The sequence below is a fragment of the Sorex araneus genome, chromosome 1 (assembly GCF_027595985.1).
Source record: "Sorex araneus isolate mSorAra2 chromosome 1, mSorAra2.pri, whole genome shotgun sequence".
Taxonomy (NCBI): Eukaryota; Metazoa; Chordata; class Mammalia; order Eulipotyphla; family Soricidae; genus Sorex; species Sorex araneus.
The window spans coordinates 270973257-270999058 of NC_073302.1; the positions used below are offsets into that span (position 1 = coordinate 270973257).

The 25802-nt window shown below is 42.6% G+C and overlaps 1 protein-coding gene across 8 annotated transcripts in view; it reads left to right on the forward strand.

Annotated features, from left to right (window-relative positions):
* Nucleotides 1–19368, forward strand: part of LMO7 (LIM domain 7) — a 155436-nt gene extending 136068 nt beyond the window's left edge. For 6 of the 8 annotated variants that reach the window (XM_055134051.1, XM_055134052.1, XM_055134054.1 and 3 more), the window contains 8 exons: nucleotides 818–1845; nucleotides 3080–3145; nucleotides 5952–6004; nucleotides 10048–10261; nucleotides 12986–13267; nucleotides 15051–15159; nucleotides 17099–17201; nucleotides 18594–19368. In XM_055134051.1, coding sequence (XP_054990026.1) covers nucleotides 818–1845; nucleotides 3080–3145; nucleotides 5952–6004; nucleotides 10048–10261; nucleotides 12986–13267; nucleotides 15051–15159; nucleotides 17099–17201; nucleotides 18594–18616 — 1878 coding nt within the window. In that variant the 3' untranslated portion in view covers nucleotides 18617–19368. The remainder of the gene's footprint in view (nucleotides 1–817; nucleotides 1846–3079; nucleotides 3146–5951; nucleotides 6005–10047; nucleotides 10262–12985; nucleotides 13268–15050; nucleotides 15160–17098; nucleotides 17202–18593) is intronic. The other 2 variants (XM_055134053.1, XM_055134057.1) reach the window with 1 other exon arrangement.
* The last annotated feature ends 6434 nt before the right edge of the window (nucleotides 19369–25802 follow it).

The following is a 25802-nucleotide window of genomic DNA, read 5'->3' on the forward strand; positions in this document are numbered from 1 at the left end:
ATTCTGGAAATGGGATTTTTTAAATTGGATCTTATTCATTTATTTTTAAATTTTAGGCATCATGACTTGGGACTCTTTTAATAGAGTTCTGGGCTGACAGTATTTTTAACTCCAAAGCTGCCAATGGTTTCAGCATCCCTTCCCCAGCTTCTCCTCTTCCCCATCCAACCCCCTCAGCGAAATTTTTTATTATATTTTTAAAAACATACTTCACGGGACTGCAGTGATAGCACAGCAGGTAGGGCATTTGCCTTGCATGTGGCTGACCCGGGTTTAATTCCCATATAGCCCCCCAAGCACCGCCAGGAGTAATTCCTGAGTACAAAGCCAGGAGTAACCCCTGTGCATCGCTGGGTGTGACCCTCAAAAAGCAAACAAACAAACAAACAAACAAAAGCTACTCCACAGTTTTTATTAAGGAAATGCAAACTTGGACATCAAGTAGGTACACTAGAAAGTGAAGAAACCGAAATCCTTGTGTTTTTCATGGGAGTCAGATGTGTTGTCAGAAGAGTTTGGTAGTTTCTCATTGATTCTCCCATGACCCAGCAATTTCAGCTCTAGAACCCGATGAAAACTGAAAGCACCTTATACTGAAAATACATCATATAACATTTTCATCGCTGTGAAAACTCAGTTGAGGAATGAATAAATGAAATGGGGGTATCCTTACAACAGGTTGATAGATGCTGCAATATGGGTAAAACCTCAGTAACATAACAAACTTTAAAAAAAAAATTTTATGATAGTATCCAAGACGCTTGGCCAGTGCCCTTATGTCATCTCCATTGTGTTTCCTTCCTCCCCGGTCACACAGGAACTGATGGTCCTGAACTCGAGCAGCATCTCTCTGATGGCACGGGAGTCCGCCCTGGCTGCCTGGGAAGCCAGCTGGGGCGAAGGGTCCAAATCTTCGGACAGGGAAGGAACCCGAGCTGGAGAAGAGGAGAGCAGCCCCCAGCCCGAGGGGAGCCTGAGCGAGACCCTCCAGGAGAAGCTGCAGGAACAGCTCAGTCTGGAGAAGGAGACAAAGCGGAAGGACGAAGAGCAGCGCCGGGAGGAGCAGGAGCTGAGGCAGCGTCGGTTTGAGGAGGAGCTGGAGCAGCGCCAGTACCAGGAGGAGCTGGAGCAGAAGCAGCGCCAGTACCAGGAGGAGCTGGAGCGGAAGCAGCGCCAGTACCAGGAGGAGCTGGAGCAGAAGCAGCGCGAGTACCAGGAGAAGCTGGAGCGGAAGCAGCTTCAGTACCAGGAAGAGCTGGAGCAGCGCGAGTACCAGGAGAAGCTGGAGCAGAAGCAGCGTCAGTACCAGGAGGAGCTGGAGCAGAAGCAGCGGCAGTACCAGGAGGAGCTGGAGCAGAAGCAGCGTGAGTACCAGGAGGAGCTGGAGCGGAAAAAGCGTCAGTACCAGGAGGAGCGGAAGCAGCGTGAGTACCAGGAGGAGCTGGAGCAGCGTCAGTACCAGGAGGAGCAGAAGCAGCGCGAGTACCAGGAGGAGCTGGAGCGGAAGCAGCGTCAGTACCAGGAGGAGCTGAAGCAGCGTCAGCACCAGGAGGAGCTGGAGCGGAAGCAGCGTCAGTACCAGGAGGAGCTGAAGCAGCGTCAGCACCAGGAGGAGCTGGAGCGGAAGCAGCGTCAGTACCAGGAGGAGCTGAAGCAGCGTCAGCACCAGGAGGAGCTGGAGCGGAAGCAGCGTCAGTACCAGGAGGAGCTGAAGCAGCGTCAGCACCAGGAGGAGCTGGAGCGGAAGCAGCGTCAGGCGGAGGCTCAGAAGCAGCGCGCAGAGGAGCAGAAGCGCCAGGCGGAGCGAGAAAGGGAAACCTCCATCAAAATATACCAATATCGAAGGTCCGTCCCCAAGCCAAGAACATGTGGCATGATTTTCACGGGTCTTAGCTGTATCCCTTCCTTACTTCCAAGCCACCCAATTGATCTTCTTCTTTTTTTTTTCTACCACCCGTTATCCACCCAGGGGAATACCTTGCATTTCTCAGTCTCGTGATGCCTCCTTTCCACTTTCGAAGTCAAGGAGTTCCTTTCTGTCGTATCAGAATACCATCAAAGCTCTCACGAGAGCGTGCAAGGCTTGTGCGAGCTGGTTCTTATATTTTATGTTAGGAGGGGATGGTAATTAGGGTCATACCGGGTGATGCTCAGGGGTGACGCTTGGCTCTGGGCTTAAGGCCCACTCGTGGTAGTTTTGGGTGACTGTATGTGGTGGCATTGAACGGGGGCTTGTGTCATGTATGGCAAGTGCCTTATCTCTTGTACTATCTATCTGCCCCTCACTTACCCCCCCCCCACCCGTCATGAGCCAGATCTTAACTCCCAACACATCTTCTCTCTTATTCCTTTCCCGTTGCACTGACCTCCTACTCTTCTGGTCTGTGTACCAGCAGGAGTATTCCTTCACATACTTGCCATACTAACTCATTTTCCTTATGTCTCTGCTCAAATGTCACCACCTCAAGACCTTTTAGAAACATCTTCCACACATGCAGCTCATGGTCCTCTAAGTGTGGGGCAGATGGCTTGCGTGGTAGAATGCATGCTGAACATGTGCAAGGACCTGGGTTTGATACCTCACAGTGTTTGATTTCCTCCCCCCAACGTTTCAGGGTGTGTCCCTGGTAGCCCTAGACCAAAACCAGTCATGACCCCTCTATTAAAAAAGAAGTGCATTTGCCTCTCTCCATCCTTTCTGTCCTAGTCCCTTTCCTGTTTTATATGGCATTTATTTGTTGGCCTGTCTGCCCTGCAAGCATGCGAGTATTGCATTTAGTACTCAGGTTGGTTTTCTTTATTTCTGAAGCCCAACCCTGGAACGGTACCAGAATACAGCAGACACTCTACTGGTTTGTGGAGGAGAGGAGTTACAGATGTCTGCTGGTAATAGTAGGTCTGTTTTCAGCAGCAGTGATCAGTTGAAATTCTTTGTGTAGTTTCTAACCCAAGGACCACCTCGTAAAGAGGCAATGATAGGATTATTATTTTGATTTCCATTTCTTCAGCTCAGAGATGGATCAAACAACTGATATTTTGACCATAAACTCTTGTTCTGTTTGTTTTTTCTTTTTTATAGGCCTGCTGATTCCTATGATGTACCAAAGAGAGAGATCGAACCTTCAGGTTTGCTTCCTAGTGACAGGTAGGTAGAACATTTATTGCAAATTGCTTGAAGTAACAGGCTTTGGATGAATCTAGGGCTTCATAGATGTTTTGCATAACTTTTTTATTTTTTAAATAAGAAAATGATTTTTATCTGAATATGTTATTATATATTTTAAATTTTCATGAAAAATGTTTAAACTCTAATCATGTGAATTCATATAATTATATGTATTTTATTTTTCATTAGTGAATCACCATGAGGTACAGTTACAAACTTACAAACTTTTGTGTTGCATTTCGTCATATAATGATCGTTTACCCATCCCTCCACCAGTGCCCATTCTCCTCCACCAATGTTCCCAGTATCCCTCCCACCACTTCCACCCCATCCCCTACCACCCCACCCTGCCTCTGTGGCAGGGCATTCCCTTTTGTTCTCTCTCCTTTTGGGTGTTGTGCTTTGCAATAGAGGTATTGGATAATTGTTTTAACCCTTGTTCTTGTGGAATACAAGAAATTCTCTTTCTTTTTCTGTGGTAGTATGGGGAGGGTTGGTGTGGGTCACACTCAGCGATGCTCAGGGGTTACTCCTACCTCTGCAGTCAGGAATTACACCTGGCGGTGCTCAAAGGATCATATGGGATTCCAAAGTCAGCTGTGTGCAAGACAAGTACCCTATTCACTGTACTATCTCTCCAGCCCCCAAATTCTTGCTGGTTGGTCTTTGTTCCACTTAGTTTTTGCTGTGCGTTCAACTGTCCCTAAAGGCAGTGACTTCCTTCATAATGCTATGGGTCACATTTTGGGTGAATTGACAGCATGGTCCTTGAGCTTGCTCAGGGATCTGCCATCCTTTACTCTGCTTTGGGTAGTTTGCTGGCTCTCAGCTGTGGTAGTGATCACAACTGAATCATGCTTTTCAACACCAAGCCAAGGAAGTTTTATATACATGATGAGCAGGGGAAAGAGAAAGGGAGGAAGCTTGTGGAGCATCTCAAGGTGTAAATTCTGAACCGGTGCACTCTGGATTCTGTGATGTTCTGTTGTCTGCAGTTCATGGTAAAAAGACAAACTCCAGCTCTTTATAAAAGGAGCCATGGTATAAGGGGACTGCATACAGGATAAGACTTCTTTTCAATTTTTCATGTATCTATCATTTTTAAGGGGTTTCTGAGTCACCGATACAAGCTTTCACAAAAAGTAGCTACATATGGACATCTGAAATGAGATTTGTGCCCCTTTTCTTAGCTTGATTTGTGCTTGTGGTCAGCTTTACGGACTGAGACAGGATTTCAGATATCTGAAAACTTTTACATGTTTTAACAATTTCTTAAAACTTTTAATTTTGGAGCTGGAGAGAGAGTACAGGGGTTAATCTGGCACTGTCAGTATTGGTACCTGAGAGAGCCAGGAGTAAGGCCTCAGTACTGTTGGGTATAGCCCACAAAGCAAAAACATTCAATTTAATATTTTTAAGTACTATTTTAATGAGGTTGCATATTTATTTCATTTACATTGATTCCCTTTTTAATACTTTAAAATGTTTTGCAGTAGAAATAAGTTTGTTTTAGAGATGTGGGCAGATTCCTATTTCTGGGCAATCAATTTGGCTTAATAAAGCTCAAAGTAGCCTTGGAAAGAAAAGAGATTAATAATGGGCCAACAATGAGAAAAAATTATAGCTATTAATAATCTTATTTATCAATAAATAAGATAAAAGTATTAAGTTGTGAGTATCTCATTTTAAAGCTATGTATATATGTGTGTGTGCATATATGTATGTACATACTGTCACTGTCACTGTCATTCTGTTGCTATGACACAGCGATAGCACAGTGGGTAGGGTATTTGCCTTGCACTCGACCGACTGGGTTCAATTCCTCGCCCCTCTCAGAGAGCCTGGCAAGCTACTGAGAGTATCTTGCCCACACGGCAGAGCCTGGCAAGCTACCCATGACGTATTCAATATGCCAAAAACAGTAACAAGTCTCACAATGAAGACGTTACTGGTGCCCACTCAAGCAAATCTATGAGTAACGGGATGACAGTGATACAGTGATACAGTGAAATATGTATGTATAGCTATCATATAGCCCTAAAGATTCTGGGTTTGATGTCTTCTCATAATTGGCTCTGTGTTAATACAAATGTCTATTTATGAATGTCACCTAAGGATTGTGATGCATTATTATTATTCTGTTAGTGCATTGTAAAGCTATACAAAATTCAATACAGATATCACACATGCAATTGCTTTGTTTATCATTGTATAAGTTATCTACTGTTCTTTTCCTGTTATTTCAAGACATTTATAGGGTGAGAATGAGATTAGTATTGTTAATACATGGCACTAAATATTACCAGTACAGAGCAGAATTTTTAGAAGTTTTCTGCACTCTGAATGTTGCCTCGGGCTGTCAGGGTAGTATTTGGTATGGTGAGTTGGACCCTAAATGCTGTCCAACCTTGACACTGGTCCTTGACACTGGACAGTAGTAGTTGACATTAGGTAGTCTGATGGCAGATGCTTTGTCCTATCTCAAAAGTGAAGACAGGAAGAGATTCAAAGTACTTGACTGTCAATTAGTATAGTCTTAAAGATCATACAAACTAGAGGGGACTTTAAGTAGTTTGTAGCTAGTTCTATATTTTAATTTATCTTTTTAAAAGATACATAACATCTATGCAACAGGAACATTTGGTATAAAAATATTTTATTTCCCAATAGACATAGGAAATAAATCAGCTGCCTTAACAAAGAGGATTTTTGATATTCATATTTCATAAATATTAAAGAATATTCTTAATATAACACATATAATGTATTTTCTTTTGTGTTTTAGGAATAAATCTAGATCCACTACAGAGTTGGATGGTTATCCTACAAATAAAAATGGTAAATATGATTTTAAAATATTTTTCACTAGAGCTGTTTATTTATGCTATCACTTTTTATGATCGGTATGTTTGTTTTGGGGTCACACCCTGTCATACTAGAGTTATTCCCATTGGCACTTCGGGGAACCATGTGGTATAAGGACCAAACCCAGTTCCCTTGCATGCAAAACACACACTCAGCCCTATAACCACTCTCTTTGCCTCTTCTCCTGCATGCAAAGTGCATGTTCCGCCCTTTGACTACTCTTTTTGGCTCTATGGTCAGCAGTCCAAATTTTTTTTGTTTCCTTTTGGCTTTCTCTCTTTTTTTTTTTGCAGTGGGGTGTGGGGGGAGCTCATACCCAGTGATGCTCAGGGGTTATTCCTGGCTTTGCACTCAGGAATTGGTTGGGGGGGGGAGGGCGGGGACCATATGGGATGCCAGGGATCAAACAGGGTTGGCTGTTTGAAAGGCAAACACCCTACCTGCTGTACTGTCACTCTGGCCCAATAGTCAGTATTTTTAAACCCAAGATATTTCTTTCTCCCCTCAATTTTATTTTGTTAAAGCACCATGAGTTACAAAGGAACTCACAGTTGGGATTTTGACATACAATGTTATATCACTGATCTCATCACCAGTGTCAACTTCCCTCCACCCACATTCTACCACCCCCTCCTCCCCCAGGTCCCAGCCTACTCTCTTGACAAGCACCCTAAAGTTTGGTTATTCAAGTTTTGGTCTCATGATTTCAGTATTATTGACTCTCTAGTTTGGACATTACTCCTTGACACCACTGATAGACCTGAGTTCCCTTGACACCTGCCCGCATGCTTCTCATCCGTCTCTTTCCCACTTCCCCTTCACTCTTTCCTTCTCTTTCTTATGGTCGATCTAGGTATCTCGCTTTTAAATGATGGCATTTCCTCATTCAGTTACCCTAAATACCACATAGAAGTAATATGATCCTGTTTAAACGCAAGAGATTTCATGTTCTTTAACATTATATACTTAAAATACTAATTGCTTTTAACATTATTAAAGAATACAAATATATTGGGCTTATTTGGGTTGTGCTTTGTGATGGAGGGGGTCTTGGCAGATTACACGATTTTAAAACATTTCATTAAATCGCTAGTGACATATGTGACAAGTTTGCAAAGTTATACTGTTATTTTCTATAGTCAATTTCATCACACAGCCACTGAAATGGGGCCAAAAAAGTGTTATAGAGATTATCAGGGAATTTAATTATACACAGACTTCATTTTGTTCATTGGAATGGCAAGACGTCAAATCTGAAATGATCATTATTTCTGTTCCTTGGCAAAAATGCACTGACACTGGATGTCATCAGCATATTTCTGATGAACAGAAGTACTTGAACTTAATATTTCTGATGAACAGAAGTACTTGAACTTAACTCAGGGAAAGTAACCCCACGAAGCACTAAACGTCATGGTAGGCAGGGCCTACATGCAAGGTTTGACACAGGCAGTTGCTGGTCAACTCCATGAGTAAATGGAGGCCCAGAGGAGGCAGGAGATAAACTTGGTGGGCCACCCATTTCACCTCCATCCTGTCATGTCATGTGGGAGCATACAAGAATGGTGGTTAGTTTCTCTCTTATGGAAAAAAAAAAGCCTGGGATTTCCTGTTCTATTTTAAATGCTGACAAGGGATTGAAAAATGCAAAATCCTTTGGGAGCCATAAAAAATAAATACATGAATAGAGAGAAAAAATAAATAAATACAGTTCTGAATAGCACACCTCTGGACCTGTGTGGTCTAATGAAAGCTAATTTGTAGCTTTGACTAAAACTCATAGAATTTACAGTTTCTATCAGGATTCTTGCATCTCTGATGACTCCCTTCCTTATGCACTAAATAGTTCTGATTTAACTTTCCAGCATATTTTTCTATTTTTCCCCCTCCTATAAAGTACTCTTAACTACATCCAAATTAATTGGTATGTTCCCAATAAATCAGATTATTTTTTATCAAAGTGACTTTTCACTTCTTTTATCTTTCTGTTTGGATTTCCAGTTTTTTTCTCCTCTGAATTAGTCCCTACCCTCCATTAAAATTAAAGTACTTTAATCTGTGATTTAAAAAAAATGTTAACCTGCAGTCATAACATTTTTTTCTGGTCTTAAACTAAGATCTATTAACTGTGGCAAGTGTGAATCTCAGGAATATTCTTATTAGTGTCTGTTATTTGTGATGCTATGGGAGTTTTCACTTTTATATTCCTACCCTTACAATCTCCTGCATAGCAGGCAGATAAAATTATTAAGTGTTTTATCCAAACACTTGCTTTTATTAACACTGCCGTACATTAAACATAAAAATGTTTTGTTAAAATATGACAAATTAATGAACAGTGTGTCTTCACAATTATTAACACAGGTGTGTATTCAGAGCCTTTGATGACCTGGCATATTCCTTACTGGAAAAGGAACTGATGGGGAGAAACATTTTGAATTTGAAAGAATCACAATAGGAGTGACTCTGGCAGAATATAAAACCTTATATCAATTTTCCTGATTCAAATTAAGGTGGAGGGTGCACATCAAAATTATATACATGTTTCCCAAATCAAACATAATCAGAAAATCAAATGAAGGAAGACATTGAAGATAAAATGCAACTTATTCATATATTTAGCATCCAAATTATAGTTCTGTTTCTTTTCTTGACCAGAAGCAAGTGCTATGACCTTTTATTTTATGATTTTGGTTATTATCTGTATTACTTGGATCATTTTCAGTTTCATGTAAGCCATTTCAGTGATTAAGTGTGTTTTTATTCATATGATTTGATCACAACTTATCCCAGGACTTTTCATACCATAGTTTGTAGATATATGTTTGAGTCTGTGCTCATTTCAAGGAGGCTGTAAGGTTTCTGAAAGACTATAACTCCCAGCTTCTTTCCGAAATATTTAATGAGCATATGTTTAATTGATTTGATTTAGGATAGAAAGGAAAAGTGACAATTTCCTTCTTACTCTCTCTCTCTACTTTTGGGCATTATGGTTTGCAATATGGATACCGAGAGCCCATCATGCTTGCTCCTTTATTTAGCACACATATCCCATTCCTGAGCCATCCCTCCAACCATCATTGACTTAGTGATTCTGTCTCTATCCCAACTGCCTTCTCTTCCTGCTCATAAAGTCAGGCTTTCAACCATGGAGCAATCTTCATAGAGGCAGTGGGTGGAGTTGGATTGTGGGTAGGGAGGATACTGTGGATATTGGTGGTAGAAAATCTATACTGGCAGAGGGATGGGTGTTTGATCATTGTGTGACTGAAACTCAAACATGAAAGTGAAGGCTTTGTAAGTGTGGCTCATGAGATTCAATCAGTGTATCACTGTTGTCGTACTGCTCATCAATTTGCTCAAGTGGGCGCCAGTAATGTCTCCATTCGCCTCTGTTACGTTCAGGGTCAGGGGAATGAAGCCCAGTATTGTTACTGTTTTTGGCATATCGAATACGCCACGGGTAGCTTGCCAAGCTCTGCCATGCGAGATTCTGCATTGCTGTCTTCCGGGAGCTTTCTTTTATAGTCTTTGGATATTGGCCGCTGATGAGATTACATGGCGCCAGGGGCAGTTTGTGGGTGTGGCTGCCAAGCTACTGTAAAACTGGGGATCTGGGTGGAGGAGGCCTAGTGCTGATCTGAGCAGGCTTGGAGATCTCAGCCACGGGCCGCGGGTCAATTGATAAAAAGGGAAATGCGGAAGAGAAACTGTTCACTGGACCAGCATCTTGCAGTTGAATATTTCTGAGGCCAGTACTGGTGGTGTCCTTTTTTAGGCAGTCACCTTTGTTTTCTTGAGTACACCCTGTGGTTGAAATCGAAATTCCAGGAATAGGAAAACCAATGCTTCATGTTCATGCTCAGCCATGTCACTGGGCCCTGGGAGTGGACACCGTTAGCCAATGGGCCAATGTCACATTTTTTTTTTTCCTGAATTGCATTTTGATAGAGACCCACTGTCCTATGTCTTCATCCTGAAGCTTTTGTTGTGTATGTGTGTGTTTCTTTTTTTAGGAAGCAATAAATTTTTAGACCGAGCTGGGAACACCGGCTCCTTGCAGAGAACATACAAGAAGGAGCAGATCCTCTCAGGAGCAGAGTTGGAGAGACAACAAATCATTCAGGAAATGAGGAAGAGAACCTCCCTCCACAACGACAACAGCTGGATCCGCCAGCGCAGTTCCAGTGTAAATAAAGAGCCTATTTGTCTGCCTGGGATTATGAGAAGGTGCGAGACAGTTGGAAATTGTTTCCTCTTCTGTATTGAGAAGCAAATATTTAATTTCCAGACATATTGGTACTTTGGACAGAGGTGCTGTCACAATTTCTTTCACCTCTCTGAGATGTTTGGTGGGAGAGGAGAGAATAGAGTACTTATATCTGGCACTTGTCATCAACAGGGTATCGAGTACTAATTAGGTCCCAGACATGCTCCATTTGCTTTGTCTATATTTATCTCTTAGCCATGATGAAATGTTTAGAGGCAGGAGTAGTTTTATTTTTGTTATTATTTTTTAATAAAAATTTAAATAATTTTTTTTTCCTCTGTAGAGAAACTGTGGTTCAAGCAGATAAAAATCTTGGCCCAAACCACATAATGAGTAGGCTTCAAAGTTGGATGTCCAACTCTGTCATTCAGAGTTACTTAGTTTATTCTGCTCTTAATGCTGCTATATTTTGTTTTGTTGTTTTGATTTTTTGGAACAGTGATGCTCAGGGGTGACTCTTGCCTCTGCACTCAGGAATCACACCTGGCAGTGCTCTGGGGATCATATAGGATGCTAGGGATAGAACCTGGGCTATCTGCCCGATGTACTATCATTGGGGCCCCTCTTAATTCTATTTTGCCTGATTTTAAAAATATTTTTAATATTTTGCCTATTTCTTAATATTCAGAATGAGGTAAAGTTATATTGGGATCACTCTAAAGGGTCTACAGAGTTTGAAAATTGAGTATTTGTAACTTTGCAAAGGTAAATCTGTAGGTGTGGGTTAAGATAGGAGTATAAACTTCTTTGTTGTTGTGGGTTTAGGGGCATTTGTGCTAACCCTAGCAATAGAGTATTCACATCTTTAAAGGATGCATTATGGGTGGGATTGGGACAGCTTGGAGATAGATGAAGAGGTAGAGCACATAGCCATCATAATTTCAATCCTTAGTTCAATCTCTGGTTCTGTGGTCCCCCAAAACCTCCTAGTCCCGAGCACCCCTGGGTGTGACCCTGATTTTTTATTTTTTAAATGCGTCTTTGGCAAATGAATGCCAATGCTTTGACAGGGAGAGATAAACAGATGGCAAATCTTCTGCTAACACATCGTAGACAAGGTCTAATTATCTCAGTACACAAATAACTTCTGTCAATCTGTAAATCCACCCTGACAACTTTACAGAGACATAATGATGTGAACTGACTGTAGAAAGTGAAGCCAAGCGAACAACAAAAGTGAGTCAGGAAAACTAGTACAGTGGGTAGGTGCTTGCCTTGTACTCAGCCAACCTGGGGTTGATCTTCTGCCCCACATATAATTCCCCAAGCCCTGCCAACAGCGACTCCTGAGTGCAGAGCCAGGAGTAAGCCCTGAGCACAGCTGTGTGTGACCCAACAACCAAAAGCAAAACAGAACAAAACTCAAACAAAAAAGAACAACTAACTCCTATTTTAAGAGTATACATTCAACTTTGGGGAAATGACTAGTGAATCTATAATGTAAACTCTCAGTAATTGTGCAAAGTCTGGAGCCTCACACTTACTATGCCAGGATGTCTTTGGAATCAAGGTTGCAAGTCCGTTTTAAAACAATCAATTTGAAAGTTAGTTCCACACTCACTGGCTTTTGCTATAGACAAGTTAATATCTCTGAGATTTGAAAGAAAATCATGTAGAGTATTATGAATGTTAAAAAAATTACTACTTGCAATTGGGCCTAGTCTAATATTTGACCTATGTAAATGCTTAAAAATATTTTTGGATGGAATTTTAAAAATATTATAAGATCTCTGTGGCTATGGTGTTGAAGATTTCTTTATTTGGGGCTTTGGACCTCATGCTCTAAGAACCTCATGCTTTGGTGCTGGGGATCAAACCTGGGGTTCTTGTGTGCAAAACATGTGCTCCAGTTCTTTGAGGCCTCTTGCCAGCCTGGTTCACTAAAGATCGAAATGACCACACACTTCTTCTTTGACTTAGTATTTTATTTTTGGAGTATTTTCATTCTTTCCATTTTCCTTTCCATGTTGGCCCTTATCCTTTTACCTCCAAGTCAATAAATGAAAAAGAAAGGTTAACTGCATGGGAATGACCATGATAATGCTGGTAAGAAGGAACTCCTTAAAAGTAGGTTTAACGTGCAAGAGGACTTGTTAGATTAAGACCCGTTTAGAATACACATAAAATGAGCTTCTAAGAACAGATGAAACCATGCTCTTCAAAGCAGTGTGGATGGAAGTGGAGGGTGTTGTGTTAAGTGCAATCACTCAGCAGGGAGAATTAATACTGGGAGATTTCATTCATCTGTGGGATAGAGAGAAACAAGAGATGGGAATAGAGAATATTAACCAATGACAACCCTCGGGCTGGAGTGATAGTACAGAGAGTAAGGTGCTTACCTTGCATGTAGCCAACCTGGTTTCAGTTTCTGGCATCCCACATAGCCCCTCAAGCACTGCCAGGAATAATTCCTCAACAAGTGGGACCCCAAAGCAAAAAAAAAAAAGACAAACCCTTGGCCCATCAATGACAATTGATGGGTTACAAATATATTGCCAGTAAGGAGAGGGAGTGGATGGGCTGATGCGAAGCAGACTCGAGGTAACAGGTCAGTATCGGTCAGTATCGGTGAATCCTGGGGACTTTGGTCGGGAGAAAGAGCAAGTCTTATCTAACCTGAAGTTAGATAATGAAGTGAAACTGCTCCCTCCTGAGATGTGACCGTTGTCCTCTCTGCATTTCAGAGGTGAATCTCTAGATAACCTGGATTCCCCGAGATCCCACTCCTTGAGACAGTCCCCTTGGTTCAACCAGTCAGGGGGCGTCCAAGCTGCTTCCTCAGTTCAAGACTTCAGCTGGCCGCAGCCTCATCTGGTGTCCACGTCGAACCGAGCCTACATGCGGACACCCTCCTCCAGCGTGCCCCCTCCCTCTGTGGGCTCGGCGAGGACCCCCAGCGCTCCGTCCCCCACCCCACGCAGCCAGTCCCCTTCGGGGACCCAGCCAGGCTCCCAGCTGCGCAGCAGGTGAGACCCCCAGGGAGCTTTCTCCTTTTCATCTCGGTCTTAACGGGTGTCTTAACGGGGGTCAGTAGACCACCTCGTCTGGTCCCAGCTTTCCAGGGTAAGAGAAGGGAACTTCGGAACACGTCAAATTCGGTGTGGTGCTGTATTTCTCGAGTCAGGGGAATGAAGAAGCCTCTCTCTATGCCTTGTGCACCAAGAGCTTCAGTGGGTGTCTTGTGGAGCCATCTCGGAGTGCCGGACAACGGCCACATCGTTGCTACCGTCTCGTTTGCTTGTGCTTGTGGCCACTGTCTTAGGTGCAGATGCCCCAGAGGAATTCTCACGGGGACTCCTCTGGCTACACAGCAGCACCTGGGTGCTCTTCAGGTCTGTGAGGAACAGCAAGATTGTAAAATGCCTTTCTCTTTGAACAAGAGCACAACACCAACTCATTGGGAAAAAACTGTGCATGTATATTGTATGTGTGTGTATACATATATACATACATATATATACCATACACATATATATGTGTACACACACTTAATGAAGTACATCCTATGCGTACTTCATCATTTGTGACACTTTAAAAAGTTCATGCATTTTTTGGCTTTTATTTGCCAAAACCACTGCCTCTTCTCAGGCTTACCTACATTTTGTTTGGGCCGTAGCAAGTACATTCTCTAGATCGTAGGTGGCAGGGACTGTGTAAGAGCCATAGGGATGAGCCAGGCTTTGAGGCTTGGCTTTGGAATGATGCCCTTGTCTCAGGAGGTACTGGGTTTTAGGTCTGGGTCACTTCTCCACAGATCACTTTTGTCTTCTGTACGGCAATGCTTTGACTGTCACACGAGGGACATTTCCTCACAAATCCTGACAAAAAGTCAAAATGCAATGACTTCTGGGCAGAAATTTTCAGGGTGTCAAGTAAAGGGTATTAAGAGGAAGACTTATTTTACACCAGTCTAAAATATTACTATGAAGAGTGTTTCAGGGATGGGGCTGAAGAGAAGGGGCGAGGGTTCATGGTCAAGTGCAGGAGAGATAAAGGCTGTTAAGGGAGAGGAAGGTGGAGAAATTAATTTGCCCTAAACGGAAAATAAAAAGGTGGCCCTCCAGCCAGCAGTCACCACCCTGAGTTATACAATGTCTCAGAAGTGCCATGGGATGCAAAAGCGAGTGCCCTTTGACTCTTCTACTGTGGAGTAGAGATAAGATGGGCAGCGAAAGGAAAATCCTAAAACTTCTTTGCCAAGGAGGAAAGGTTGCTCGCGGGTAGTTTCCCTTTCACTCTCCACAGAGGCAGTGCTTCAAGCCAGAAGCTCTGTCAGGAAAGCTCCGTCATGTCCAGCATCAGGTACTGAGAAAGAAGCCGGGGAAAGCGGGGCAGAAACCATCGGAGAGGCTTACACAACTTCTTAAAAAGAAGCTGAGGCTGCTCTCCTAGTCTCCTCATGTTCTCCTGGGAGGGACGGCGGGAGGAGATAGTACTCCTGGCAGGCTGGATCAGAGACGGGGAGTCGGGAACAGGCTATCTGCATGACGAGGTGCAGAGAGAGGGGCATGATCGAGTGCAGGCAGCGTTCCCTCACGGGCCTCCTTGTCGAGGGTTTGCAGAGCCAGGACAAGGCTCCTCCGAGTTCGGATCTGCTAGAGGCATCTTCAGGTCGGCTGCTGAAAGTTCTCGCACAGACATCCATCCAGAGCAGGGCTTAAGGGTTCACTTTAGTGCCGGAGGGTGACTTGAACCAATAACCGGACTGCATCGCTGAGAGCCTCCGTTCCATTCTTGTTCCATGTCTAGGTCAGTGAGTGGGAAGCGTGTGTGCTCGTACTGTAATAGCATTCTGGGCAAAGGAGCGGCCATGATCATCGAGTCCCTGGGGCTTTGTTATCATTTACATTGTTTCAAGGTGAGACAGAGCCAAGCAGCTTGGGGGAGGCGCGGGGGCTGCAGAGCTTTGCTTGGAAGAGCGCATGGCTGCTTTGAGCGCTGCGGGTGGACGTGCCACTAACGAAGCCAGGTGCCGTGTTTGCCCGTCTGTGCTGCGTTTCCAGCCGCCCATTGCTTGCTGCTAGTTGTCAAGTGTTGATTCAACAATTGATTGTCTAGAAACGCTGCAAAACATCCTTATCGCATGTCAGTGCTTGCGCTCACATGTTCTGGGTCTATTTGAGATGTAATTTTTTCCCTGTTATTAACAATGGAGGGACAGACAGGTGACTGTAACATTGCCCCGGTGTTCGAGTAGGAAGAGGACATAAGGAACTCGGTTATTTTTTATTTTTAAAACTGGGTGGGGTGGGGGGCTCACCTGGCTGTGCTCAGGGATTACTCCTGGCTCTGTGCCCAGGAATCAGTCCTCCTGGGGCTCAACGGGCCATATATGGTGCCAATTACCAAGCACAGGTCAATTGTGTGCAAAGCAAGCACCTTGCCCCTGTTCTAGACCTCTGACCCTCTAAGGAAATAGTTTTTTGCATAAATACTTACAGGTATTTTTATGATTGCACAGCCTGCTTACTCCAGTGAGTTCCTGCACACAGTCAAGAACTAAGAATGTAATGTTTTTCAGTATTAAGACACCTAGGATTTTCTAGTCTTTTTCGTTTTTTTTTTTTTTTATTGAGTCACCGTGAGATAGAGCAATAAAGCTGTACATGATTGGGTTTCACTCATACAATGTTCCAACACCCATCCCCCCACCAGTGTAATTTCCCAGCACTGATGTCCCCAGTTTCTCTCCCAAACCTCCAAACCTCCTTAACCCAACCTGCCTCTATGGCAGGCACCTTTCTCCTCCCCTCTCCCCTCCCCTCTCCTCTCCCCTCTCCTCTCCCCTCTCCTCTCCCCTCATCTCTCCCCTCCCCTCTCCTCTCCCCTCTCTTTCCCCTCTTCTTTCTCCTCTCCTCTCCTCTCCCCTCTCTTTCCCCTCTTCTTTCTCCTCTCCTCTCCTCTCCTCCCCTCCCCTCCCCTCCCCTCTCCTCTCCTCCCCTCTCCTCTCCTCCCCTCCCCTCCCCTCCCCTCCCCTCCCCTCTCCTCCCCTCTTCTTCCCTCTCTCTCTCTCTCATTTTAGGCATTATGATTTGCAATACAGATACTGAAAGATTATCATGTATAGCCCTTTACCTACTTTCAGCACTCAGAATGATCATTTCCAACTATTGTTGTCATACTGGACCCTCCTCTATCTTAACTACCCTCCACCCCACACACATCACACCTGTGATTCTTGAACTTACATTGTGCCAGAGAGAGAGAGAGAAATGAGAGAGACAGAGAGAGAGAGACAGAGAGAGACTGATTGTTGGTCCTAGAGTTCAGTAGGTCACATTTTATTTTCGGCTTACCTGGGTTCTTCCTTAGCAGAGCAAAAAAGTCAAAAATACTTAGTGTTTGAGCACATGGAGCCAAAATAGATGGAAAAGTCCCCTCTGCCAAGCTGGTGCGGGGGGCCTGGGCATAGTGCACTCCAGGTGACCTGCTAGGAACCCAGCCTTCACTTTTCCTGCACCCTCTCTCCCATGGTGTCTTAGCCTCCCGTGATCCCCTGGGGGAAATAAAGTCTAAATTTCTTTCAGCCAATCAGCAAATCATTTCTGCTCTCTTGGTATATTTAGAATGACCACATTAGCTCACAAAATTAGCTCTTTACTATCTCGTCTGGTGGGCTTGATTTTAATCTACTAATCATGTTCTGACTTTTTTTTTCTGAAACATCTGAGAGCTGAGAAGCTGCATACCATGCTTACTGCTTTTCTTTTCATTTTTTTTTTTGTTTGTTTTTGCTGGAAATGCCAACCCTTGTTCTTGAGATAAACACTGAGCCATCTCCTTTTCCTCCCCTCCAGTGCGTGTCCTGTGAGTGCGACCTCGGAGGCTCTGCCTCGGGAGCCGAAGTCCGAATCCGAAACAACGAGCTGTACTGCAACAACTGCTATCTCAGATTCAAAAGTAAGAGAGCAAATCAGGGAGAAAATCGCTAGCCTTTTGAGTCGACCCCGAGTTCCTCTGCCTTTTCCTGACCCGACGGCCGTCCCTCCCTCCACGGCCCTGCCTTAGAGTGGCCCCAGGTCTTAGCCCTCGCTGTCTGGATGGACCCTTCAGAGAGGGAGCAGCGGCGGCTTCAAAGCGGCCACCGGGTCCTGCCAGACAAGGGAGGGCTGTGGGCTGAGAAATTAGAGAGGACCCTATGCCCTCGACTTAGGACCACGTCGCCGTGCCATCTGCTTTTAGTCCGGAGCTACTTCAAAGACTTGAATGAATTGAAATAGAAGAGATGTTCTTGGTAGCTGCCAACTGTTGGTTGGCTGAGTGGTCCCTCAAAATATGCTCCTTTCTAAGATATAATCAATGAATGGGCTTCGAATATGTCATATCGATTATCATCAGCTCTAACAAGTATGGCTCGAAAGGTAATGGAGACGGAGGAGTCATTTTATGCTTTGTTGCTATCTAGTCCCATACAATATAGATGATAGACATAAAATGAGGGCATAATTCTGATAATACGGGGGGGGGGGTTCAGTGTCCCTTTGGGAAAACTTGAGTTTTTCTTCAAAGCCTCCCCATACTATTGTAGGTCTAGGTGTGTGTTGGCTTGTAAGTGTTGGCACAAAACTGGTTTGTGTGACTAGAATTCTTCAGTGTTTAAAGAGCCTCTTAACACAACCATTAGCACTGTGGGGGTTTTTTTATTTTGAACCTTGATGCTGGTAACATGTGTTTCTTCCTTATTGTGAAAGCGTGTTACACACAAGTGATATCAGAAAATCCATTTGCTTTTGAACTCCGAGGTATTTATACGGCCCTGTCTGTGAAGAGTGCTTTGGAAGTGGCTACCGTCCACTCCTCTTTCTCCTATCTGTGTGGGCTCCACGCTCCCCTCCTGGCAGTCCCTTCCCTTCCAGAGGGACTGTGATGAGGTTGGGGAGCAGCAAGGCCAGGCTTGGGGTGGGGGCGTGTGGGTAGGTGGGGGTGGGGGACGTGCGTGGATGTGTGTGTGTTTCTCTCTCTCTCCCATCACATTCCAAAGCCAAAGAGAATTGATTTTTGGAATCAATGGAACCACATTGCCCGTGATGGTCTCCTCCCACGCAAATAACAGAGCGTTGAGTATAACCCGTCTCTGTATCAACAGTTCATTTTGATTCTGTTGTTTATAAACAAGGAACCCAAGAGCCCAGAGGCTGTGCTGGGCCTCACGTTGTCCTGAGAGAGTGACAATTATTCTTTCCGCCTCTGGCTGGCTGTGTTGGGAGTGATGACTGCTCTTGAGTCTCCAGGGCCCTCTTCCAGGGTTTTGGAATCTAAGTACTTTTCTTTCTTCTCTCCTTGCCTGATCAGCTGGCCGGCCAACCGCCATGTGATGTAAGCACCCCTACGAAAGCACTGTTGCAGATAGAAGAAGAGGTGGTTGCTGCTGATAGAGATCTATAAATATATGTTGTATGTCTTTTTGGCTTTCTTTTTTTTTTTTAAGAATTAACCTCTTTCTATTTTATTTTTTTGGCATCTTTAGATTACACCAGAGCATTAGAGTGTTGGTAAAAATCTGTGTTTTTGTTGTTTATTTATAAGAAAGTAATTATGTGGGGGGGAAGGTGCAGTATTTACTTTTCAGCTTCATCATAAAAGCACAAGAAGAAAAGGAGTTTCAAACACCTGTGGCTAATGAGTTTGACTTTTTTCTAGTGGTATTTTGATGAGGGATATTTTATTATTGTTTTTGAAAGGAAAAGGTTCTGAAACACTATTTGAAATAGTTAATATAAATATGTAATTGCATTTGTTCTGTTTATTATAATGTATACTAAATTAATGCAGAACCATATGGAAAATTTTACCAAAATCTACCCCTAAGTTCATTTTCTGTATTCTATTGTAATATTATGACTTTCTAACACAGAAATTTCCCTTCTCTACCATTTTATTTGCTTGATGAGGAGAGAGCCCTGTATTATTCACCAGCATTGTTGCTGAGCAATTCCCAGTATAAAAGTGCTGCTTTTTCTTAATGCAAAAATCAACATGGTCTGTGTACTAGAGCTTTTCTCTAGAAATGAGTGAGCCTTTCTCTTCAGCTGAATATGTAAATAAACTTGGTGATGCATTAAACAAATGCTGCTTCTTCGTGTGAATATTTCTCTTCTCATCCTTAATCATACTCAATCGGTGACTTTCTGTGTGTTTGTTGACTACAGTGTCATGTACTTATTTAAATTGTAAAATTTGACAAGAATGTAGACCTCTAAAACTTCCATCACAGTCTTGATATTATTTCAACTGCATTTGTGTTTTGGTTTGATGCCATACCCAGCAGTGTCCAGGGCTTACGCTTAGCTCTGCAATCAGGGATCGCCCCTGGCAGGGGCCAGGGGGAACCAAAGGGGTGCCTGGATTGAAATGGGGTCTGCCCTGTGCAAGGCAAGCACCCTACCTGCTATAATATCACTCTGGCCCATTCTAAAATATTTTTAGTTAGAGGAACTTTTTGTCGTTGTTGTTAGAGGAACTTTTTTCTTTTTGATGGAAACACATTTTGAATGCTATATATATTTATGTTTAGGGTTGACAAAAATGGTAACTGAATCACTGGATCACTGTCATCCCGTTGCTCATTGATTTGCTCGAGTGGGCAACAGTAACAAGTCTCCATTGTGAGACTAGTTACTGTTTTTGGCATATCGAATACGCCACGGGTAGCTTGCCAGGCTCTCTCGTGCGGGCAGGATACTCTCAGTAGCTTGCTGGGCTCTCTGAGAGGGGTGGAGGAATCGAACCCGGATTGGCCACGTGCAAGGCAAACACCCTACTCACAGTGCTATTGCTCCAGCTCGGTAACTGGATAACTCACATAAAATCTTCACTTATTCTCTTGCTTCCTCAATGAAAAAAAGGAAGAACACATAAGTTCATGGACATTTGGAGTGTGGGAATGTGAGAATGAATATAAGATGTTAACATGCATTATTGACAGAGCCAAAACATGAGATCAGCCTAAATGACCATCAGACATGACCGGAAGAGGAAACTGTGGTACAAATACTTGTAGAAATACTGCTCTGCCATTAAAAAGGTGAAATAGTGGGGTCAAAAGGGTAGTACAGCAGATAGGTCCATTACCTTCCATGCACCTGACCTGACTTCAATCACCGGCATCTCACTCATGATTCTCTGAGCATCACCAGGTGTGGCCCCAATACCAAAACCAATAAAACAAAAAATAGATGAAAAATTTTGGGGGGGAACAAAATGTATGAAATGTAAAGTGACTATGGCTCAGTGAAAGATTATTGTTTCATTCATATTTGAATATGAATTACTAAAGTCAAAGAACTAGCAAATAAAAAACCAACTGATGGAATCCCAGTGAAAACATTGCTGGAACCAGAGGAAATGGAGGTATGTGAGAAAAATGAATAGAAAGTCTGTATGGTGGTGGCAACACTGACTCTTTGGTGGGTGGGCATGGTGATAATTACACATATGTAGATGTAGAAAGCTAGTCACTGAAATTCCATAACACTGTACAATGATGATGAGTTAATGAAAAAAAAAACTGTAATGTACTTTGAGCGAAAATATAAACTTGCTTGGATCCTTTATAATAAAGTGGGCCAGATAATTCTAGGGTATGAGAATTATTTAAAATAGTTCAGAATAGCTTTCCTGTGGGATACAATAAAGGCTTTAATTCTATTATTTCTGGTTAATACTTATTTTTTAATTAAAATAATGTATTTATTTTTAAAATGGTCAAATTTATGAAAGTATAAGGAATACTTAATTCCAAACCCCAAGATAGGAGCTCTGCATTTGATATTATTCTGTGTGCAGTTATTTAGTCTGTATTCTTTATTAAAATAGGTCTGTGAATTTTTCCACCTTCTAAAATAATTCTGGAAGCTGAAATAAAAGCAGTGGGCAAGGAACTTGCTTTGCAAGTGACCAGCCTGGATTTGATCCCTGCCATCTGTATGGTCCCCTGACCACTGCCAGGAGTAATTCCTGAGTGCAGAACCAGAAGTAACCCTAAAATTAAAAATTGTTTGGGCCCCAAAATTAAAAAAAAACCAAAATACAGTTTCTCTTTTTCATTCCCCTCCAATCTTTCTAAATTTGAATAAAAATTATTTTTAGAAAGTAAAAGTACAGCAGGTAGGGCATTATCCTTGCACATGACTGACCCGGGTTCAATTCCCAGCATCCCATATGGTTCCCCGAGTACTGCCAGGAGTAATTCCTGAGTGCATGAGCCAGAAATAATCCCTGTTCATTGCTGGGTGGGACCCCAAAACAAAAACAAAATAAAACAAAACAAAAAAACCCAGTAAAAATAATTTTATTTGTCTTAATGGTTGCCTTATTTGACATCATTAATTTCATTGATAATTCAACTGTGGGCTGGAGTGATAGCACAGCAGGTAGGGCCGTTTGCCTTGCATGCAAGGCAACAGCTGACCCAGGTTCAATTCCTCCATCCCTCTCGGAGACCCCGGCAAGCTACCGAGAGCATCTTGCCCGCACAGCAGAGCCTGGCAAGCTCCCTGTGGCATATTTGATATGCCAAAAACAGTAACAACAAGTCTCACAATGGAGGCATTACTGGTGCCCGCTTGAGCAAATTGATGAGCAACGGGATGACAGTGATACTGTGACAGTGATTTAACTGTGTACATTTCAGAGTTGTTTCTAATATTTAGTATTTTATTATGTAAGTCTAAGTGTATTTATAATATACGATGAATGCCATGTTCATTTCTATTTATATTACCATAGAAATAGGATTATTGGCCCAGGGGTAATGTGTTGTTAGGTTATCATGATGCCTTGTCAGAATGATTTCCAGAGAGAATTCCAGTTTAAACTCTCACAGGCAACTCTGGTGCTCATTGCATGTTTGCTCACAAGCATTTCTATTGCTTTGGTCTATGCCTGACACATAGTAAGTCCCTTCAGTGTGCAGAAACTGAATACATGCATAAGTGTCTCCTTTAGTTTCTGATTTCTTCATTCTGTTTGTTCTTGGATTGGTTGTTATATTTAGTTCTTAGATCATTTCAGGTTTTTTTTTAAATTTTATTTTATTGAATCACCATGACAAAAGTTACAGAGCTTTCAGGTTTAAGTCTCAGTCATATAATGATCAACCCCCCATCCCTTCACCAGTGCCCCTGTTTCCCCATCAAGAACCCCCAATATACCCCCCCACGCCTCCCCCGCACCTGAATGGCTAATGATCTTCACTTTATTCTCTCTATACTTTGGGTACATTCAATATTTCAACAGAGAACTGACTATTATTGTTTGGAATTTTCCCCAACAGTCAAACCTGCTGAAAAGGCATCATTTGATAGTTTGTTTTCCATTGCTGAGAATGAAGATTATAGGAGCTCATGCGGCCGCACGAGTGGCCATGCAGTTTTGGATTTCTGTTGTTTTAGTTCAGTTAACAGTCTAGATGCATTTCTATAAGTCTCTGGGTGCCAAAATGGGCTAGTAGACCTCCTGCATCGTAGACTTTAAGGAGCAGAGGGGCCGTGTCGTGCGTGACTGCTCCAGATCTCATCTGGGCCGAGGGCATGCCGGTAACACCCCCATCCCATGATCCATTTCAGGTTTTTTAAATATAATACCTTTTCTGACCATTATTCTTTTTCATTTAAATCCTTTGTCTTTTTACTGTATCCTGTTGATTTTTCTCTTGAGTGTTTTTTTCTTGACTTTCTCTTTTATTAAATAACAATCTTATTTAATAATAAAATTCTGGTTCATATAGGTTGTTAAAATGTTTTTGAGGTTTTTATCCTTAGTCACTTATTATACAGTGCTTGGAGTATGGTAAGAGTTATTTCAACATTTTAAGAAAATTGTTTTTTTTATTAAATCACTGAGATTCAACCCTTTTAATTCAAACATCTATATGAGAAGCACAGTTTCAGACACTATCAGACACTATCAGTATAGAAATGGATAAGCACAAAATCTTGACAGATGTATTTCTAGTGGGAATGATGAATAAAGGAATTCAAGAAAACATAACATGTATGTAATGATCAGAACATTGAACAAATGATCAGGGCAAGGAAGATCCACATGCCTGAAAGGGAAAAGGGGGTTTGCCCACAGACATTTGAGGAGGAAAACATTACAGACAGAGAATGACAAATATAAAAGTCCCTAGCAATTAGGAGTGTATATGGTATGCTCTAGTAACAGTCACATGGGTGAGATGGAGTGAGGGAAGCTTAACAATGTGGCTAGGACAGAGGTCAGCAGGTTATTGTAAGACTTTGGTTCTTACTCTGAATGGGATAGAGTAAGTGGGTGGGGCTTGAACAGAGAAATGAACTGACCTATGTTTTAAAATAATGCCATGTGAACAATATCCCACCAAAGGGCAAAGGTAAAAGAAGAAAAGTGAGTTCAGTCTGGTGAAATTGTGTAGGCAAAAGGTAATGCTGGGTTTCATCGGATAAGAATAGGTGGGGTATAATGAGTAAGATATGGATATGTGTGTATATATTTATAATGGTTATATTAATTACATAATTACATATATTTAATATATACCGTTGAAAATGAAACTGTCAGATTGCAGTGATGAATTGGCTGGGTGTAGCATGAGAGGAAGAGAAGAGTTACATTGGGGTGTTGATTGGATGAGCAGAATTGTGTAGTTTCTAGAGGCATCACGGAATATGATGGGAAAAAAAGTACTGGCCACCCCCAGGGCAGAGCCAGCAGTTAGGAACCAGCTGCCTCTGCCTCTGCTGAGACTTAAGAGTTTAAATCTCTTAGCCAAGACACAGGCCTTGGTCACTGGTCTTCATTTCAAGTTACAAACGTGTTTTGGTCCTTAATTATGATTCACAGTTCAGTTTCATGGTATTTGATCGAAATTCTCTCCTTGACCCTATGATTGAATTGCCAGTGTTAGTAAACATTGAATCTTAGTGTTAAGTCTATTCATTATCTTCAATATCTTCTCATCTGCTCTGTGGGAAGCAAACAGAGGCCCAGTCAAAAATGATTGTCTACGGGCTGGAGCAATAGCACAGCGGGTAGGGCGTTTCCCTTGCACGCGGCCGACCCGGGTTCTAATCCCAGCATCCCATATGGTCCCCCAAGCACCGCCAGGAGTAATTCCTGAGTGCAGAGCCAGGAGTAACCCTTGTGCATCGCCAGGTGTGACCCCCAAAAAGGCAAAAAAAATGATTGTCTACCTGCCGTATATAAGACTTAGAAAATCTAAGTTTATAAATAAGAGGATTATTTCATGCTATCCTTGACTTAAAGAGGTAACAGGTACACATATACTCTCTATATTGCTCATGTTTTAAGTTTTCCCAGTTGAGAATTAGTTTACCCATGCACATGTGTGTTCCCCACCCCTCCACACACACACACACACACACACACATTCCTCTCTTCTCAGAGTACTGGATCCATTGGGTATTTTTGTTTTTGTAAAACTCTTTTCTTTAAAAATTTTCTTGTTTAATCTTGGATTATGGTGCCATTTTTAATTTCCCCCCCATTGGTGGTTGTGATGACCATGAATCATGCAGACTTGACTGTGGTCTAAACTAAGGTTGCATATTTGGTTGTGGTGTTTGAATACATGCTTGCTTAGGGTTGCACATGTTAGCTTTGGTGGTAACACACACTGGTTCCACCACTCAGTACTGGATGCCACGCACTTTGTCATATGTAGCACCAGGGTTGCAAATAGCAGTTTTTCCAGCATTGTGCTCCATTGTTACATGGGTTGGTGCCAGAGGTGAAAGTCAGGGGCTCATAACTGCAAGGAAGACTCTTTGTGCTGAGCTCTCTCTGGACCCAATTGGGACTCTTTACAAGAGTAAAGGATAGGGAAAAAAATACATCAGTTTCATTTCTCCTGACATACATCCTGCTTCTCACTTAAGTATAATGACTTAGTAGCAGAGTGAGGAGTTCTTTGTCTCTCATGTTTGTGGGCCAGCGTCATGGGGGAGAGAAAAAAATGTCTGTGGCTGTTCCAAGCAAGCTTCAAAATAGCATCAATCCCCAAGATATAAAAACATTAAATAGAAAGAATATATGCACCCCTACATTTATAGCCACACTTAGTACAGTACCCAAGATATGGAAATAACCTAAATGCTCAGCTATGGGTGAATGGATCCAGAAGCCGTGGAACATATACACAACGGAACACTATGCAGCTCTAAGAACAAAGCCACACAATTTGCTGCAACGTCAGTGGGACTATAGTATATTGTGCTGAGTGGATCAGAAGGAAAGGGATAGATAGTGACTTCTCTCATATATGGGACTTAAACATACACACAAGGTAGCAACAAAGAGCCAAAGGCAACTCAAAGGGGAGAACGGATTCACATAATTGAGTTGGGAGGAGTGTTGATAGGGAGGGACTTAGGATCCTTTTTGGGGAGGGAGGTGGGTTCACTGGTGATGGGTGTGGTGTTGGGATTATGAGCATGGGAAACAATCTTTATTGTAAAGCACAGAGTCTCAGTAATAAGAGCAGAAATGGACTGGAGAAAT